The sequence below is a fragment of the Halichondria panicea genome, chromosome 12, assembly GCF_963675165.1.
Source record: "Halichondria panicea chromosome 12, odHalPani1.1, whole genome shotgun sequence".
Lineage (NCBI taxonomy): Eukaryota > Metazoa > Porifera > Demospongiae > Suberitida > Halichondriidae > Halichondria > Halichondria panicea.
In genome coordinates, this window is record NC_087388.1 from 3,855,107 (window position 1) to 3,874,668 (window position 19,562).

General features: G+C 39.2%; 3 protein-coding genes across 3 annotated transcripts; 1 reads left to right on the top strand and 2 right to left on the bottom strand.

The window, feature by feature from the left end:
• The first annotated feature begins 1,036 nt into the window (after positions 1-1,036).
• On the top strand, positions 1,037-12,253 carry LOC135345661 (leishmanolysin-like peptidase). Its single transcript, XM_064543089.1, has 21 exons — positions 1,037-1,211; positions 1,747-1,850; positions 2,555-2,585; positions 4,368-4,450; positions 4,598-4,712; positions 4,774-4,949; positions 5,232-5,328; positions 5,385-5,470; positions 5,521-5,626; positions 5,803-5,910; positions 6,031-6,107; positions 6,394-6,504; positions 6,548-6,671; positions 6,870-6,944; positions 7,015-7,167; positions 7,244-7,318; positions 7,612-7,689; positions 7,786-7,816; positions 9,571-9,696; positions 10,160-10,651; positions 11,876-12,253. Exons 1-21 carry the CDS (start codon positions 1,101-1,103, stop codon positions 12,118-12,120), a joined length of 2,604 nt encoding a protein of 867 aa, XP_064399159.1. The 5' UTR covers positions 1,037-1,100; the 3' UTR covers positions 12,121-12,253.
• A 28-nt stretch (positions 12,254-12,281) lies between these two features.
• Positions 12,282-14,609, bottom strand: LOC135345662 (uncharacterized). The gene is made up of 2 exons (XM_064543090.1): positions 13,364-14,609; positions 12,282-13,308 (listed from the first exon to the last, which is right to left on the bottom strand). Exons 1-2 carry the CDS (start codon positions 13,419-13,421, stop codon positions 12,317-12,319), a joined length of 1,050 nt encoding a protein of 349 aa, XP_064399160.1. The 5' UTR covers positions 13,422-14,609; the 3' UTR covers positions 12,282-12,316.
• A 2,517-nt stretch (positions 14,610-17,126) lies between these two features.
• LOC135345758 (TNF receptor-associated factor 2-like) lies at positions 17,127-19,050 on the bottom strand. The gene is made up of 2 exons (XM_064543195.1): positions 18,573-19,050; positions 17,127-18,194 (listed from the first exon to the last, which is right to left on the bottom strand). Exons 1-2 carry the CDS (start codon positions 18,706-18,708, stop codon positions 17,197-17,199), a joined length of 1,134 nt encoding a protein of 377 aa, XP_064399265.1. The 5' UTR covers positions 18,709-19,050; the 3' UTR covers positions 17,127-17,196.
• Positions 19,051-19,562: the final 512 nt, after the last annotated feature.

Here is a 19,562-nt window from a genome sequence, read left to right on the forward strand (position 1 = left end):
GTCATTGCACTAGCTTGAGCTATTGTACGTGCTCTGTATCTCTCTCAAAGCACACTTCATAATCATTGTGTTAGCAAGATAATGTATACATTAACATTAATACAAGATACAACACACAACACTTAGCTTACTGAATGTTGGTTGAAATAATTTTATTGTAGGTGCTGTACATGATGTCAATGATAACTATTTGTGATACTGCGCATGCGCAAACCACACCCACTTAGCCTAAAGTGAGTGGGTGTGATTTGCGCATATGCATTAGGTGTGTTGCTGAAAAACAGCATAGAGCAGGCGGATGGACCAGAAACAGAACTATATGTACCTCTTGTTGTGGCCTATAAGTATGGTGTGCCTCATTTTGAGCTTTGCCGTGCAGAGTCTAATATTCAGCTCACAGAATTATAAAATGATGAACATCCAGAAGCTAAATTGGTAGATCTAGATGGCAGGATTAAGGTTTATCTACAACATTCACATTGACCTTGAGTTAATTATATCTAGATTCAATGGTTTATAGGATTTGAACACTCACTTGTTGTAGACATTGCTTCAGGGTACAAGCGAATCATTCCACTTCATTAGCTGGTTGACATCAGTCGGTCGGTCGCAGAAACCTTTTTTGGGAATTGTGTTTAGTTGTGCATGGTAGATCTCTGGATCTATGTCATCGCTTTATCTTCAATTGTCTTTGCTTCACAAAAGCCAAATCCATGAAACCTGTGAAAATGACAAGGTTGTCACATGCTGTTATGAAATAAACAAAACCTGAAACTAGATCTACACAACTAGCAGCACTGTAAAGTGCACTGTCTTGAAACATAGATCTACATACAATAATATAGATATAGATCTCACTCATTCAAGCTAACCAGCAGCACTCAGCACATCTTCACCTTTAACAAGTAAGGCTAGAGGCTAGATCTATATAGATAGATCTTTTTATAGATGATTTGCATTTGCATGATTAAGGATCTTTACGTGATAAAGATAATTAGCGAAGGCCTCCATCTTCAGTGCGGCCTGGAATCAAGGCTAATTCTAGTCTATGCTATAAAACATGCAAAGCCAAGTGTGAAAATTATTACCTATCTTGAAACATGCAATCACACTCGGTGTTGATTTTCTGTTGCTGGACTGCTCTATGGAGCATCACAGCTGCTGAGTGTGATCAACAGAGCTTCTGTGGCCATCCCCTCATGGATATTGAGGTAGATTTTATGTCAGACATGTATTTTGATGTGCATGCAATATTGGGTTTCACTGATCGATGGAAACTGCTTGCTACCTAGGTCTAGAGCTAGTCTATATGTACCAGCTTTTGATCTATAGCTTTTGATCTATATATATAATTATTAAAAAAATTAATTTTGACTACCATATAATTATTATATGGTATAGTCAAAATTAATTTTTGCATCAGGAACACTAGTCTTAGCCCAGCACTAGCTACCGTGTCTAGAAGAGTTGTCCCGTTGTAACAAACTACCACAATGCATGGGTGATATATACATGAGGCCACCAGAAAACAAACGTCTTGGGGCTAGCAATTACAGGTTAGTATTAAACCCATTCCCTTTTCTGGCTAGCTATGTACCGTATTGAGGGTTATCCCAGTGCATGAAGAATCTCACGCTCTCACAAGAATGCAAAGGCTCACGTGCCATGGCCCACACATTACTGATACTCATATACACCGTTTCCAGTCTTGTGTATTAACTGTTTTGATTATGCTACCTCCTTCAGATCCAGGGTATGGTTCGTCAGAATACGAGTGGTAGAATCAAGAGGAGTTCTACGTATGAGCCTATCAGAATCACGTTCTCTTATGATGATACTTTCAACACTTTGTAAGCATGACAAGGTTTTGCTGTATGTATGTATCATTAGTTTTGATAATAAATGCAGAAAGGTTGGATATAATTATTATACGATCACAATCACGTGCACTAGTTTTTGCAGAGCTGGCACAGTCCATGTGAACTTTTTGCGTGGTCATCGGAGACTGCTGCTTTTTTGTGATTCTCTGGCTACTACATGCATATGAATTATATAAAGCTTGTTTTAACCGTTCAACCCGATCCCCTCCATTCTGATGGGTTATCAACGCATATGACTATTACCAGCCAGTACAGTGCAAGCTACATACAGCACCGCTGAACTACCTTATAATAATTATAGCTAATTCTAGACACAACAGACACAGCTAGTCGTGCAGGTGTTATAATAAGCTTAGCAAAGTCAATGGTATCATAACTTTTGGTATCTATGGTAACGTGGGTAAATAACCTTAGGAATTTTCACGTGAATGACGACGCATTTCCAACCTTCTTTGATATAAATGCATTGATTTTGGTCACAACAGTAAAGTTGTGATATTAGTCAATTAGCACACAGTCTCTCAGAACGAAACTCCCGCATGCATGTCATAGCGATGTCGTATAAACTATAGTTGCATGCACATCATTCGTGCAATGCACTTTACACATTGACCATACCATAAATTAATGATACATTGTGATGTCTATACCCGCTCCTTTTGTTTCTGAATCAGGTTGACACCTGCTCAGAGAAGCCAAATTCAGGTAAGTGTTACTATACTGTCAGACTCAGTCAGTCAGAAGCTCCGATTCAGATTACCTGTACATGTCATTGTATATTATGTGGAACCCCATAAAACGGACACCATTGATCGAGGAACAGCCATTATAGAGAGGTGGTCTTAGTTGAGTACCATATGGATCCACAGTATGAGTCAATTTCTCTTACAAGTGAATCTTGGAACTTTGCTAACACAACCTTGGAATCTGAAAATAGTGCATATGTGTAATTTCGTTCCTAAGATTAAAGAGTCAATCCGGACCTGAGTTCTTGGCCATTTTATATGGGGTGCAATTTAAAACACCATGTGTAAAATCTGCATGCATGTTTGCATGTATTTCAATGACATACTATGTACTGTGCATGAAAATCCACTTCAGTAAATCGGTGTCCCTAAATCGCTCTCACGTTTTGCTAGATCATTGTCCAAATTAATATCCTCACGCCTGTCTTAGTTTTGAGAGATTTGCCACACATGGTATCGAGCTGACAGAACCCGATTCAATTTAGCAAGTGTGACACTGATTTAGTAAAATTAATTGAGACACCGATTTTGTAAAACGTGAGATCAGTTTATTAAAGCATGAGATTGATTTAGGGTGAGCAGGGGCAGATTTAGAAAAATGAGTAGGTTGGTGGTGATGAAAAAGAACAAGCGCGTGTCAGCGCGAGCTATTTTGGGGACCACACCCATTTTTGCGTCAATTCCTGTTGCACTCGAGTGATTTAGGTGTGGTTTACAAGTAAAACTGATCTTCCAATCAGAATAAGTGAGACACGAAAAATCAATATTAACTGATAAAATTCTCCAAAGTCAGGGGGGTGCTAGAGCACCCTTAGTCTCGCGAGCAGCCGTCGAAGGGGGAGGACGTCTGGTTGAACCCGCCGCTTTTCCGTGATACTCAGGAATGTGACATTTGTATGAATATCTGTTGTCATATCACGTCACTCTAATATTAATGTCAGAACTGTCTGAACACGTCATATTAAATATTAAACAAACTTAGAGTAGAAAAGCACAGTATTTTAATAGTCTGCAAAAAGTATTATTCTCTACAAGAAGGACTACAGAACGCATAGTTCCCTCAAGAGCTAGCTGCTCCCAGACAAACACGTTTCTATAGGTACCATCTATCTACCATTCCTCTTTCACAAAATCTTTCACAAAACTTTTATTGGGTTTGAGCTCCTAGCTTTATGGCAGCAACACTGTCACGAATAGCAGCAGCTGACTTTTTTGTGCAGAGTAATCTAGCTTCTATAGGCTTCTGATCTAGCTGCTTATCTTTATAGTGCACACTTCCTTTCTACAGGTTACGTAAAACCACACCGAAATCTAGCAATCTGATTGGTGCGACAGCATATATTCCAAAATAGGGCCGCCATGGAAAAGCGGCGGGTTCAACCAGATGTCCTTTCCCCTTCGACAGCTGCTTGCAAGACTAGAGTACCCTCTGCTACCTTCTAGATCCGTCTCTGGTGAGACCAATTTTAGTATATATAAAGTGGGGCACCAATTTAGTTAAAACGTGAGAGAAGAGTTAAACCTGATTGTGTTAGTAATTTGGGACACGCAGATAAGTGGATTTTCAAGTAGCAGTTTTCACACATGGTGTTCTGACACAAAGGGTACCCTATAGTTTTATAGCGGGTGTATATGGTTGCTTTTCGGAGATGGTCATTGATGGAGGTTCCACTGAATGTAATAAATAATTGGCCATTTCGTATTTGTGGGCATGTAAGCTATATACTTATGAATTCTTCAGACTGTGGTGATTCCAAGCGCTGAGATGTACTTTGAGTCAACACTCAGTGTGATCAGAACCACCAGTAACTTACTTTTGGACAGGTGCTAAGTGAATTCTACAGTCATTGTGTCTACAAGTACAGTATAGATTTGTTGCATGTAAGACTGACTCTCCATGCACTGTACACACATTTACTCGTTAAGATAATGCAGTTCCTGGGTCCATTTCTTTTCATTGGTTATGAATAGATCGTGTAACGACAAAGGATTCCTTGTTCCGGTTACTGATCCTCCAACATGTTTCGAACAATGCATAGAACCACCTACTTGTGGACCAGTGAAAATTCCTGATGACCATCTAAAGGTTATTAATTAAGATGACATGTCTAAAATATTCTGTCTACTGCATGAGTTCTTTACAACAGGAATGTGTTGAGTGCAATACTGATCCCGCAACTTGCACCACAAGGCCTACCACTGTGAGGGGAGCAGGTGTACCTAATACTGATCTTATCATTTACGTGTCCATTAACTGCTCTGATGCACCTTCCGGAGTGGTGGCATTCGCCGGGGCCTGTCAAATGGAGAGTCAGCTAGACAGGTGAGCCAGTTGAAAAGTGCATGCACTGTACAGTAATTATCTAAACGATGGCTACAGTTTCTTTTGTTTTCTTGCGAACATTATTATGGTACTTTCGAATTCAAAGTGTATTTAACTTAATTATCACTGGCTGTGCATGTTATGTATATAATATGTATATAATTATAGCCAGCTTAATTGTGCAAGGCTGTAAGATGTATCTAGTTAATTTTTTTGTAGATAGACTCTATAATCTCTCAAGACAAAATGAACTCATGGTGTAATAATTATACTTTTTTCCAGGCCAATAGCTGGAATGATGACATTTTGTCCTCCTGCATTCACCCTCGATAATGATACACTTGTAAGGGTTGTTATTCATGAAGTGTTTCATGTTTTGGTAAGTTTTAGTTTTGGCTCATAATAATAATATTTTAGCATCATTAATTACTAAAGGGCTTCTCCTCTGACCTGTATCGTTGGTATCGTGATGAGAATGGAAATCCCAGGACTCCAAGAGATGGGAATGGTTTTCCTCCAAGGTAAATTATATATGCGTTAGATGTACCCTTTTTAATCTTATGCCATGTAGCAAACCTAGCACCGAAACATTACAGACAGAGACGTACACCGACTGGTCCACCAAAAATGGCCTTATCAGTCATCAAGTGACACTCTTGGTCACTCCTAATGTTCTAGTGAGTTACTATATCTGATCGATGGACCTTTCTAGAACGTACTTTCAATTGTGTGTTGTAACCATGCAATTGAAGCATTGGTACACATGTAACAATATCTTATTAATCCTGCTTCGAAAAGTCAAACATAAAAACATATTATGCGTACCTATACCTCATTACAACATTGATTGCAGGAACAAGCTCGACTGCACTACAACTGTTCTAGCATCATTGGTGTTGAGTTAGAGAACCAGGGCGGAGGAGGAACAGCTGCTTCTCATTGGGAGCAGAGGATTATGGGTGTAAGAGGGAACGTTTGTTGAGGGAAGAGATATCACCACATTATTGCTACAAACTGTGTTACTAACAGTGCATGATAAAATACATGCTTACATGATTCAGTTTTTAATATAAATGCACAGAATGAAGGGATGACTGGCTTTCTTCTATTCAGCCTACCATTCTCTAGAATTTCACTCGGCCTTCTTGAAGACAGTGGGTAGGTATTCAACCAATAATTATTATGTGTGAATATGATTTGATAGATGCAGATGTCGGAGTGAATATATCACAATCAAAAATAAACCCACCTGTTTTGTACAATGCCTTATGGCCATGCTGATTGCACTATACTGCTCATCTCTGACTTTGACACAAAATTAATTCTTCAAATATCTTGTAGTCAGCTCAGTTATCAATAATGATATTTTCTGGCCTTTAAAAAATACCACATTTTGCTCACACTCACTGTGACTGCACACCTACACTTCCTTCTTTGCATGTAGTTGGTATAAGGTTGACTACAACATGGCTGACGCCTTAGCTTGGGGTTTCAACTCTGGCTGTACAATCCCTCACGGCAGCTGTAGGGAATATATTACTCAGCAGCAAGAAAGGTGTGTTGTTCATTCTATATTAATTGTTAGATGCTTAATGCAGTGGAGAGAGTATTTCTCCATATTGTGATGAAGTGGATGACACTACCACCGGATGTACTTTGGATCACGAGTACCTATCAAGGTGCAATCTTCGGAGTAACGCCAATCCTCCGGCCCAATTCCAGGTATGACTTTCGTTCTCCATTTCCTTGTTTATAGCGGAGAGAGATAAAATTAATTTTCACAGATTGCACAGAAGCCACACAAATTCTAATAGCAAAAGTGTGTCGGTGTGGTGCATGGGGCTGCCACTCTCTGTTATGAAATTCACATTCACAAAATAGCCAATTCTCTAAATTTAAGTTCATTGTTTATTGGTATAGTTTTTCAATGTGAGTGCTTACGGTGGTGGACTAGAAAGTGCTGATTACTGCCCTCTTGAGCGCAATATACCTTCAGTAAGTGATTCAAGATGGCTTATTCTGTTCACGTTTTCATTTACGTTTTCATGGAGTATACTATCTATAGACGAGGTGTTCAGATCCTTCAAACAACCCTATGGAGAACAATGGTGGTCAATTTTATGGAGCTAGCTCTCGCTGCTTCCAGTTGGGCAGTGAATGGATCAGAACTGATAATTTTGGTGTTAAAATGTACACTGCTGATGCAGGATGTTATCAGGTAAGGATTGCTGTACAGATCTAGTACAGTCTTGTGTATATATCACATGATCAGAGCACATTTGTATTACATGTAGTATGCTTGTACGTCTTCTGGAGTTGAGATCTTTCTCGAGGGCATGTCTTTTCTGTGCTCTTATGAAGGGGAAGAGGTGTGTGCTGTTTACAACCATTGTCATAGCATTCAATATGCATCAAATTACCGTATAGTAGGTAATTTCCGGGGGTAAAAACATTCGTGGTTAGCAATATTTAGTCAGTTTGTGGATATTATTTGTGTGGTTGCTGCTTGCACTGCAGGTGGTGGTAATGATCGCTTCATTCGTAGGGTAAAATATTCATGCGCAGGGTTTCAACCACAAAAAACACAAAATGTTGCCCCCCCCCTGAACATTACCTGTTATACAGTATGGGCAGGATTATATTAATTTTTGTACTTGTATAGATCATCGTGGATATCACTGTGAATGATGTTCGCTTCCAAGGTTCTTACATATGCCCGTCATGTGCCAGCGTATGCTACGTAAGTTGTTTCTAAACAGATTTGTAGACTGTAGTTATACTATGCAAACTTTGTATTAAGATCCATGTATGTCAGTAACTGTTAATTTATTTACAGGATAATCTGGACAGCTGTCTTGCACTGATAGGTACGTGTGTGTTTATGCATGTTCTCACCTGCTCAGATTGTATACATATATAATTATATGCAACCCCCTTTTATCATTGTTGGGCATGCAGTTGCAGCCATTATAATCAAGGGCATAATTATTGACCCCAAAGGGGGAGAGGGCATGTAACTAAGCATCCAGTCAATGTATACTTGAAATTCAAGTAATTATGCCTCGGTGCGCATGCGCAAGCGAGGTATACAGTAGTGTGTTTGTGTGTAGACTGCTATCGCATGCGCAAGCGAGGTATACAGTAGTGTGTTTGTGTGTCTGTGTCTGTGTGTAGACTGCTATAGCTGATCAAGTGCAAGTAAGAGTTTCTATAGGCTTCTAGTCATGTTTTCTTGGATATGAATTCGTGGATTTGCAAAATAATGCTTCGTTCTCGAGTTATGCCTAGTTATGCTTACTTGGAATGCCATTGCAGCCTGTTCAAAAGAGCATGTTTACCGAGTGTTGCTACTCTACTTAGTAGTTATCTCTGCACTAGAACGCCAGCTATTGGTAACTGCAAGAGTGATAAGAGAGCTGCAAGGCTCTGCTGATATGGTATATCATGATATAATTTTAGACTTGAGCTTTTGGCATAGATCGTTTTTAACAACAATCATGGTCGATCATTACCTACTTGGTCAACCTACTCTTTGAGTTTGTCTGCAACAAATTTTAATGTTCATCATGACTGTGTATAAAAGCTATTAGTAGCTTTATGTTATGTAGCTTATAGGCATCTCCACCGAGGCATCAGGGGTCAGGTGGCATATACGGCACCGGATGTAATTTTGAAGGGGGAGGGGTTCGGGTTAGTTTAGGGAAAATAACAAAAATTAGGGCGTTTCCACATCCGGTGCCGTATTTTATATAAGCCACCTGATCCAGCATCAGCACCTGTGGTGCTTTCATTTATGCCATAAATAGATGCGGAGTGATCGACACGGACTTCAATTTGCGGAGTATGTAACTGGTTAGTTAATAGAGACTAACTAGATGTTATTGGATCATGGATCGTGACTATGCTGATACCAAGAGCTGATACTGACAGATAGTCTAGTAGAGCTCCACCAAGCTAAACTGATTAAACTCCACGTATATCTCACTCCTAGCTCAACAGATGCCTCCACCCATACCACCCTCTGCGCCCTACTGCTTGGCCTGGACTGGCTACCTGATGCCTGTGCGCAAGAGTGGCTCTTGCTAATAATCTGCGCTCTGACCTGCTACATGTCATGTATATCAATAGATTAAAGCTCCTTCCTACACCACATGGGATTTTTTCTATCGGGCTACTCTCCAAAACTGAAGGCAACAAAGACAAAGAAGAAGAAGTAGGGTCAATGTTCAATTGTGTGGGCGCGTGTTGCTAAAAACCAATGATGAATTTCGCTGAGTATGTGTTTGACAATGCTATATCGAAAGAGATTTTGCACACAGTAAAAACAGATATGTTATAATAACATAAAACACCTCAAATAAAATGCATTATTTGAAATTTAATGTTGAAATGACATAAATTTCTGTCATTTTAACACTAAAATACGATGATGCATCCCATATAACATATGTGTTTTTGCTGTGCATGCAATTCGTAATAGTTAAAACGCAATGAGGCTCACTTAATTAACATCGCATTCTAAACGCGGACACTGTTTGTTGGTTGATGTAGTGATGAACGAGTTGCAATGCATTGAGTGATGTAATGAATAATGACTAAGTGCATGTGCTCTCTTTCACAGATCCCAATCCTTGTAATTCTGGTCCTTGTGATGTAAATGCTGAGTGCACAATAACTGGTCTAACTTCACCTGAGTTTAATTGCTCCTGCAATCCCGGCTTTGTTGGAGATGGGTTCATTTGCTCGGGTATGTTTTATGTCTGTCTATGAATGAATGCAATGTGTGTTTGTGTGTTCTCATTTAAAAGCTACAAAAGAAGAACGATCAAAGGTTGCCCTCGCTAGCTAGGAGTTCATTGTCCCATAACCAGTGTAGCGGGTAATTTTTGTTGGTGTAATTTTTGTAAAAACTACCCAGTTAAAAATTTCGTATTTCTCTAAAATTTGGTACAGCTAAATGTAGGCTAATGAAACTTGCACTAAGCCGCTATAATAATAATAATGTAATGTAGATCTATTCCATAATCGCATTAAATTAATAAGCTTTCACGCTTAACCTTAGCCTCGTTCCCAGATCGAGTTGTCACTTAAATTATATTGGATGGGTTGTTCTCCCTTTTCAATATAAAAGCGAAAACTCAGGTCTGCATGGTAATTTATTTACTAGAGCCATATAAATTATGTAGCATTATAATTTGTTTTGAATTCAGGAATGACTATGGGTGCCGACCCTCACTTCAGCGTGGTCCTCCCAAGTAAGAAGCTGTTATGTTTCTCGATTATGGGCGAGCAAGGATTTAGCTACAACCTCATAAGCAATAGCAAACTAGTGATGAATGCTCTGTTCTCACCTGACTCAAAAAAAGACGGGGTCACTTGGATAGGAGCGCTAGGAATTATTGCTAAAAATTCTGAAAGAGCCAATCAGGTCGCAGTCTCCTTTACTGCTCGACAACATCGTATCGAGTTCAACAAAGTTAAAGTATCTCCAGAAAATATTGGGAAAATTCGATTCAAGAAAGGTCAAGTTTATATTTCAGATCGCTCATCACCTATTCCTCATGGTGTGTACCCGTCTGTTCTCATCATTATAGAGGATGTCGGTGTCAACTTCACTGTTCACTTCATGAATGAGCACTTGGATTTGTTTTGGCATAACACCTCTTATCATAATCACACACAGGATTTTCATGGATTAATCGGTTAGCCATGCATGCATGCATGTACAGAATTAAGAAGGGGTGTGCACACACTGGTTGGTGGTACGTAGTGTATACTAACCACCTCCTACTCTTAGGCCTATATATAGTTTACTGAATAAAAAAAACGTGTGTGTTGAATTGAGAGGATTGAAGATAGCCACAATATGAAAATTTTGGGCACATCAACTTCTTTTCTAGATTGCGTAAATGTGCTCTGTTCCAGGTAATCCACCTCCCGGTACTGGCATATTATTATAGGTGAGGCCATAATTATTTAAACTTTGCCCAAGACTGTCAGAGGCATAACATAATTGCACATTCATTGCACAATATAACTAGCACACAGTACAGCCATGGATTTCATCGAGGTTGCCCCTAAATGTCGTCCTGTTGAAATTACATTAATTATTATGCTTCAAATCCCCATGTACTAAGCCCTGTCCTAGCCCATATACCAGCTACGAGAGTTGGGGTATGCCATTGATATGGTCAGGAGTGCATGAACTTACCGTATAGCAGGTAATTTTCGCTGGTACACATTTTCTGCCCATTAATTAATTGTTACGTATTCTAAATTCGTAGCTCAAGAATCAGGATAGTGACGTTGAACCTATTGTAGAATAATAATTTAATGAGCGAAAAACAAAAATACGATCATTTCCACCATACAAAAATAACCCGCTGTTGTATGGTATATATATTTGTTGCCCATGAGTTGGCTGCATGCAGATCAAAGCAATCCAGTGCTCTGTGTATATATGGCATGTTGCATCACTACCATAATAGATTGTATGTCATATTGCACTGTGTAATTGCAGTGAACGAAATCTGCTTTTTGACTTATGCCCAACGTTCCACTCAATAACTTTAACGGTCCCTTTTATAGGCTCAGACCAATGGGAAGCAAAACTATGGAATTCACTATGGAATTTCGCTTGAATTCATGTCTATTATTTTATTACAAACAAAACCTTGGCATTGATAGCAGCGTGGCTTGGGCCTTAATTGTTTAACAAGCGTTTGTTCACCAAATGAAAATGGGAAATCAGAAGAGTTTGATATCATTGGGCAAAAAGTTAGTTATTGCAGGCGCCCTCGTACAACATGTGGCCCTCGGGATTATATCACATCCAGTGCAATAATTGCCATGTTGCACTGTACTCGTACTTATATATCCCTATAGAAAACCGCTGTAATTTATAATACATGATCCCCCATGCACAGGTCAGTTCTTCCGTAAAGGAGTTGAGATCGACACCACACGCAAAATTATAATCCTCCCCAATAAGGAGCCTGTCCCAGTGATTCGTCGTCCATTATGGTCTTTCATGGAGAGAGAGCCACAACATGACCAGTTTTGTTGGACTGCCATGAACGCTGGCCACCAAGGGAAAGGGCTCATTGAGGGAGAGTACAATGACTATCTTGTGGACAACATTGGAACTGACCACTTCAAGTTTGCAGGCTGAAACATAATGTTTCTTATTACAGTTAGAACAGTATTCAGCAAGTTCCTTTTTTGCTTTTTAGTAGCAAGTGATTTTGTTTGCTTCACTGTTTTAGTGGATCTAGATTTATGAATTCCACAAACAGACTCATGTAACTACGTAATTACCATTGATTTCGTGCAGTGAGTGGTGCACTGGATATCTTAAACATTTATTTTTATAAAAGTTTTACTAAGTAGATTTGAAACACAAGGGTATCATGATATAAGAATTTATGTTCTAGTTCATTGTGGGAAATAAATTTCAAACTTCCTCTTCCTGCTTTTGAATACTCGGCATCACCTGTAACTCGTTCTCCTTCTCCCTTGCTGTTATATTCGACATATATGTACGAAATTATGTCTTTGAGTTTGTCTAGTACTCTGAAATATATGATCCCACGAAATGGCCACTTTAATTCATCGTCAAATTCTCCCTTCATGAAATAGACAAGACCACTGACATGTGTTCCTGTATATTGTGCTTGTCCATTGGCGTAGACACCAAGACAGATTTTGTAGCCACGGTCGTGAGTGTAGACTGGTGTTGAGTACCATACGTCCTCAGTCTTGATCTTGTGTTGGTGGAAATTGGTCATGATCAATGGAGGGGGACCCAGTGGTATAGAGATCCGGGGAAGAGTGTTTCGTTCAGTTTGGGAAGAAGTGATGTTGTAAGCAAACATTGTAATAATGGCAATCACTAGTGATACTATGATTGACTTAAAGAGACTATTCTTTTGAATCATAGACAGCAATTTTTTATCTTGATGAGCAGTTTTGTTTGCTAGCCCCATTAGTTTCACTTGAATTTTCCGATAGTTTTGTTCACTTGTTAAGTGTTTCCGTTCTAAGTACTCACAGACATTTCTTGCAACCTCTCCCTTATTCTGTTTAATCAAGATTGATAAGAGCTCCCTAAATGTAGCCGAGTCATGATTTAACCTCACCCAGGCTTGCAAAAGAAGTGCCACGGCTAATTTAGTTTTTTCTTCTTTTAAAACATCGCTTTTTTCATCAGCGCTTTTTTCATCAGCGCTTAGTCCAAAAAGATGTATGTATTCTCTAACATCCTCAAAAAATCCAGTTAAATTTAATAAGTCGTCTTCTTGGATTAATTCATCAAGCTGATCAGTCAATCCTTTGTTGTTGTTCTTGAACGGGTCAAAACCTAATAAATTATTGGTATATTGCTGGTAACAACTTTTATTATAGATGGTGCTTACCTTGAAGTTGTTCTTGCTCTGGTCCCTCACACTCATTCTGAGTTTTTTCTGAAGACATTTTATTAATAGTTGGCTTGCTTAATAATATTGTGTACCACCCCTTTTATATCAGTGATGTCATGTACATTTACAAAATTGTTGTATTCTGGCATTATAAAATTTATATGCATCTAATTAGAGTGCAGCTCTACTTGGTGGATTTCAAATAGAAGAGTGTCATTATGTAAGAATAACAGCTTGAGCTTTTCATGAGAAATGAAGTCCCCCTTTCCAAATTTATTTTCAGAATATTGATCTCCGCGCTCAACTCTCTCACCACGTCCATCTGTACCTTCATACTTAGCATCAAAACTTAGTGACAGGCTAGTATGTTGGTCCATTACCGAAAAACTAATGACTCCACAAAATGGCCATTTCAATTCATCATCGAATTCTCCCTCCATAAATTGAATAAAAGCAGAGATATGCGTTCCCTTGTGTTGTGCTTGCCCATTAGCATAGACTCCAAGACATATTTTGTAGCCACGATTGTGAGTGTACACAGGGATTGAGTGCCATAAATGATTTTCTCTTTTGTGCTGTTGGAAGTTGGTCATGATTAATGGAGGAGGGCCTAGTGGTATAGAGATTCGGGGAACAGGTCGTTGATTATTGGTCACATTGAGAGAAAAAATTAAAACAGTTAGTCCCACAATTATTGCTATGAATTTCTTGAAGTCGCTTTTAGTTGCTGTGCTGATAGATTGTAACTTTCTCTCTCGATGATCAATTTTGTCGGTCAATGTTGTCAATTTTGCTTGAAATTTCTGAGGGCTTTCCTCAATTGTTGAGTGTTTTTGTTTCAAGTACTCACAGACATTTCTTGCAACCTCTCCCTTAGTCTGTTCTATCAAGATTAATAAGAGCTCCCTAAATGTAGCCACATCATGGTTTAACCTCACCCAGGCTTGCAAAAGAAGTGTTATGGCTATTTTAGTTTTTGATTCTTTTAGAACATCACCTTTTTCATCAGTGCTTAGTCCAAAAAGATGTACGTATTCTTTAACATCTTCAAAGAATCTTGCCAAATGTGAACAGTCCTCTTCTTGGATTAATTCATCAAGTTGAGTGTCTGTCAATCCTATGTACTTCTTAAATTGGTCAACACCTATCATAATCAATAATAATAATAATTATTATGATATCCAAGGGGTCAGGTGGCATCATAGATATAAGAAGGGAGAGGGATGGGAAACAGAGCACGTGCGCACAATCACTTCTGTGTAATGCCAAAGGTTGATCCGCGTTGCGGCTCTAGACCCCCGCCAACCCAGCGGGAAATGTTATTACTATCATTCACAGCTCCCCACTGGGACTCTTAGTACTGTGCTGAGCATCCACACCTACTGTGCATCATATAGAAGCGTTGTGTATCTCACCAAGAGCTTGAAAACTTTCAAAGGCAGTTTTTTGAGTGTTGTATTATCGTTTCGGCTCTACCTAGTGGCTTTGTGTACCTTCTACAAGGAGAGGCTGTGACTACAGCCCAAAATATTAATGATTCCCTCTTTCTTAAGTAGCTGGGCATTGTATGCAATTGCAAGTAAAATCAAAGCCATTTGGCTTTAGGTTGGTAAGTAATGTTCATTTTTGTATTAGTAAGCTGGTTTTTAAAAGCAGACTTTTTGTGTACCCATTTAGAAAGTTACATCAATGATTGAATGTAGGTAAATGTCTCTTTGTATTCATTGATAGTTGGTTCATCGTATCGGCACAGTAATTTACGACAGAACTTTGCTACATTTCTATAATTCTCTATCATGTCTGTGACTGTACTGGAATACTCAACGGTACAGACAGAGCTCCTCTCAAGAATTTGCCTGTCCAAGCTGCTTTTTACTGCTTGAAGGGTCTCACTAACTATTGCTGCTACCTTGTTGTGACTGTTCCACTAGCCATTACTAATACATGGAGCTTAATAGCTAGTTTATAGCCTAGTACTAGCTAAAAGCATGGGTTGGAGGAAATAAAGAAGAAAACATTGACCGCAACGCGGATCCTCAATGCTATTTACGTAGCGTTTCCCATCCCTCTCCCTTATATCTACGGTGGCATATACGGCACCAGATGTAATTTTGAAGGGGTTCAGGGTTCGGGTTAGCTTAGGAAAATAACAAAAATTAGGGCGTATCCACATCCGGTGCCGTATCCTAGGTGATTTCCAGTATGAGCCATATTTTACTTCCCCCAGGGAAGTATGGAATATGGCTCATATTTTTACTTCCTACAAGCACTATTCAACTTTTGAATCATCTTGACAATTTGTACACAGTAAAATAGCAATACAGCATGCAAAAAGTTTTTGTAGACTATGTTTTGTGCTATTGTCATATTCACCTGAGCTAGCTAGCAGTCTAAGCTACTTATTACATGTTCATGAGGCTCGAAACACTGCAGATCAATCCTTGCTCTGTGTTTCTAGTCAAGGCTGTGGCTCAGAGGTAGAGGAGTACAGTGCATGCAGTGTTGGTAGACTGCAAATTGAAAATGGCAGCTGCTGATATTGGTGGGCGGGTCTGGTCAAAGTTTATGGCTTCCAGTAGAACCTAGCTGCTTGGAGAATTAATTAAAAGTAGCTAGCTCTCATACTTGACAGCTGTAACTGTTCTAACTGCATATTCTGAGGCACAAAAGTGGCTGTGAGAGCAAGCTTGACTGTCTCCATTGATGTTCAAATGACTGTTTTGCTGTTTTTGCAGTAAATAAATCAATTGTTGACTGGTTGCCTAGTAATTATCCAACCTCAGCCTCGGGCTACGCCCTCGGCGTTGGTTGGTTATAAGCCATAATTACTAGTCAACCACTATAACATACCCGGTACCCATGTGCATGCTATTTACCTTGTCTTTGATTCTGAAGACATTGTTTCTATCCATCATATCATGTCATATCAGGGGACCGGTGTCATAAAATTTTGGGCCCCCCCATGTTTACGCCCCACCCGGGCCTAGAATTTTAAAATTTTGGGCCCCCGGGCCTAGAATGTTAACAGTTTGGACCCCCTGGAATGTTAACAGTTTAAGCCCCCCAGGGGGTCCAAACTATTAACATTCTAGGCCCCCCACTGTGAGATTAGGCCCCATCTTCTGCTATCCTTTTCTGCACGATAGAACAAAGTCAAAGAGATATAATAATAATTATGGTAAGGTTAGCTCTATTAGTTGACAAAGCATCAAAGAGACTGCATGCATGCAAAGACTCTGTATCAAAGTAGCAAAAATGTTTGCATTATTATTCTATCATGGAATTCAAAGTGAAGGAAGATTTACCTTTCAAGTTACTCATGCTTTACCTATAAGAGTTAAATGCTTTGATGCAGCTCTGCAATGTTGGATCTGCCTGTAAGACAATCGATGTTGTTGCATAGCTATCGCCATATTTGCAACTTTGTGCTTACTTTCTCAGCCAAATTTCAGGACAAAAAAGTATAAAGCACACAATTTCAGTGCAAAGACAACAATTCATATCTTCCTCCTATACATAGAAGATGTGGGGATGCTCCAATAGCATCACTGGCTCAGCTCTCAAGTAATGTGGAATCATAAATAGAAGTCAAGAGAGAAACTGTTGTATCATGGTGGAATCACAATATAGCAGTTCCCTTGCCCCGAAAGGAAACTGCTATTGTCTAATCTTGGACAGTCCTGACCAATTCGGGACAGTTGGCACCTATGTGCTTCGTGCTGCATGAGGCCTGATTCATAGAATGAACTGCTTCATGGTACAAGAATGTGATGATCACTGATAAGCTTTTAATTAGTGCCTAATAAGGCATTATATTTAGCCACAAAAATTTAGAGCAATTCTACATAGTAAAACATAAACGTAAGTGTATCGTTGTACAAAAACTCGTATTTCAGTTGTTTGTGAGAAATATAATCACTTTTTCCTTTCCCCTGATTGGAGTATAAATTTTTACCTACAACCCTTTCACCCTCTTCATTTTTCCAATCATATTTAACAATTCGGAAAGAATATCGCCTTTTAAGTTTGTCAAAAACCCAAAACCTAATGACTCCACAAAATGGCCATTTCAATTCATTGTCAAACTCTCCCTTCATAAATACAATGTGACCAGAGACATGAGTTCCTTTGTACTGCCCATTTCCATTGGCTCGTACTGCTAGACAAATTTTGTAGCCACGATCGTGAGTGTAGACTGGTGTTGAGTACCATACGTCCTCAGTCTTGATCTTGTGTTGATGGAAATTGGTCATAATCAATGGAGGGGGACCCAGTGGTATAGAGATCCGGGGAAGAGTGTTTCGTTCAGTTCGGGAAGAAGTGATGTTGTAAGTAAACATTGCAAAAATGGCAACCACTACTGATATTATGATTGATTTGAAGAGATTGTTCTTTTGAATCATAGACAGCAGTTCTTTATCTTGATGAGCAACTTTTTTTGCTATCTCCGTTAGTTTTTCTTGTATCGCATCTGAGTGTTGCTTTGATAGGTAAGTTCTCGTGATTTTCCCTTTCACATACTCACAGACACTTCTTGCTATGCTTTCTTTTCCCATTTTTAATAGGATTATCAATATCTTTCTGAATGAGGCTGAAAAAGGATCTGATTGTATCCATAATTTCAAAAGCAGTGCTACAGCTGTTTTAGTTTTATCTTCTTTAAGCACGTCTCCTTTTTCCGCAGCACTAAGTGTAAACAGATCTATATACAGTGCAACATGATCTTCAAAGAATTCTGCCAAATTTATAGTATCCTCCTCTTCGATCAATTTGTCTAGTTGAGAGTTCGTTAATCCAATGTGTATCCGCAAGTTGAATAAAGTCACATCTATTTTAATACAAAGACATCTCATACTAATTATGTTATGTTGATATTAATGATTACCGTAAGATCTCGATTTAAAGTGACACTTTTTAATAATTACAAAGCCAGAGGTCGCTTCTTTTGGAGGTTGAAAAATTATATTGAAGTCCTGGTGTCTGCATATTTAGAGGGTCACATCTAATTAGTTGGAGGTAACTTTACAGTCAGTGGGCTACAATCGAGGCTAGGGAGTGGCTACATTTACCTCTATTTACGAGACATTAAAAAAAAATTGTCAACGCAGCTAGCTGTCGCTACTTTTAGAGGTCAGAAAATTGCTGAAGCTCCGGCCTGGGTGTCGCCTTAAATCGAGGCCTTACGGTAGTATCAATGATTACTTACTTTGTCCTTCATTCTGCATCTGAGCTCCAGCTAGCTGATCTGAAGACATCAGAGACATTTTGTTCAGAGCACGTGCAAGGGTCAGAGTGCAGTGAACTCTGACCCCTATGCAGATCCACCCCTTTCTCATCATCATTGTCGGTCCTTGAAGTTCATCTCTAGTCTAGCTAGAGCAGAGTGTTTATACGAAGACTTCCAAACACTCCAACACTTTTTGACCAAGCAAAATATGCGTCGAGGCATTTTCCACACACTCTCCGCTTGTCTGTTTGTTTGTTTGTTTGTAACGAGTATATCTACTCACCTGGATGCGATAGCACTGCATTTACAGCATAGATAGTCTTCACACAACAATATCTTGGTTTAAATAGTGGCAGATTTTGATGTTAAAGCTTCTTTGTCGAGTAAAAGCGAGCAAAAGCTAAGAAGCTTAAACTTGCCACGTGGCCTTGAGTCAAGGTACGGGATCACTTCAGCTGAAAATACGTAGTCAAGGCTTGATTAGATGTATTTTCAGCTGAAGTGATCCCGTACCAGGAACAATTGTCAAGAAAGTAGAATTGTGACTGGTTGTTGACTGACTCTGGATCCTATACGTACTCCAGCCTGGAAGGAGCCATACTTCTCTTAGTCTAAGACTCCAGGCTTCTTTGCTGTGATCCCAGTCCATAGTGCATGTCTCATGCATGTACGTTGACTGTCGTTGTTAGTTTAGTTTTATTGCTCTTGAGTAATTGCTGTGCTAGCGCATGCTAGTCATACATGCTACATGCACTGCATTATCACTCTTCTGGTTTCTTTATTATCACGTCACCAGCCGAGGGTTTGCACTTTAGTGCTCTAGTTGTGTCTGATCATTAAGACTGCAGAACATGGATCTCTATCTCTAGATCTGTTAATTAATATAGGCAATACTGTTAGCACTGCACTGTTTGAAGTGTTTGCTTCGAATGTACATGGTGACAAAGTAAGTAATAGTAAACATCTCGT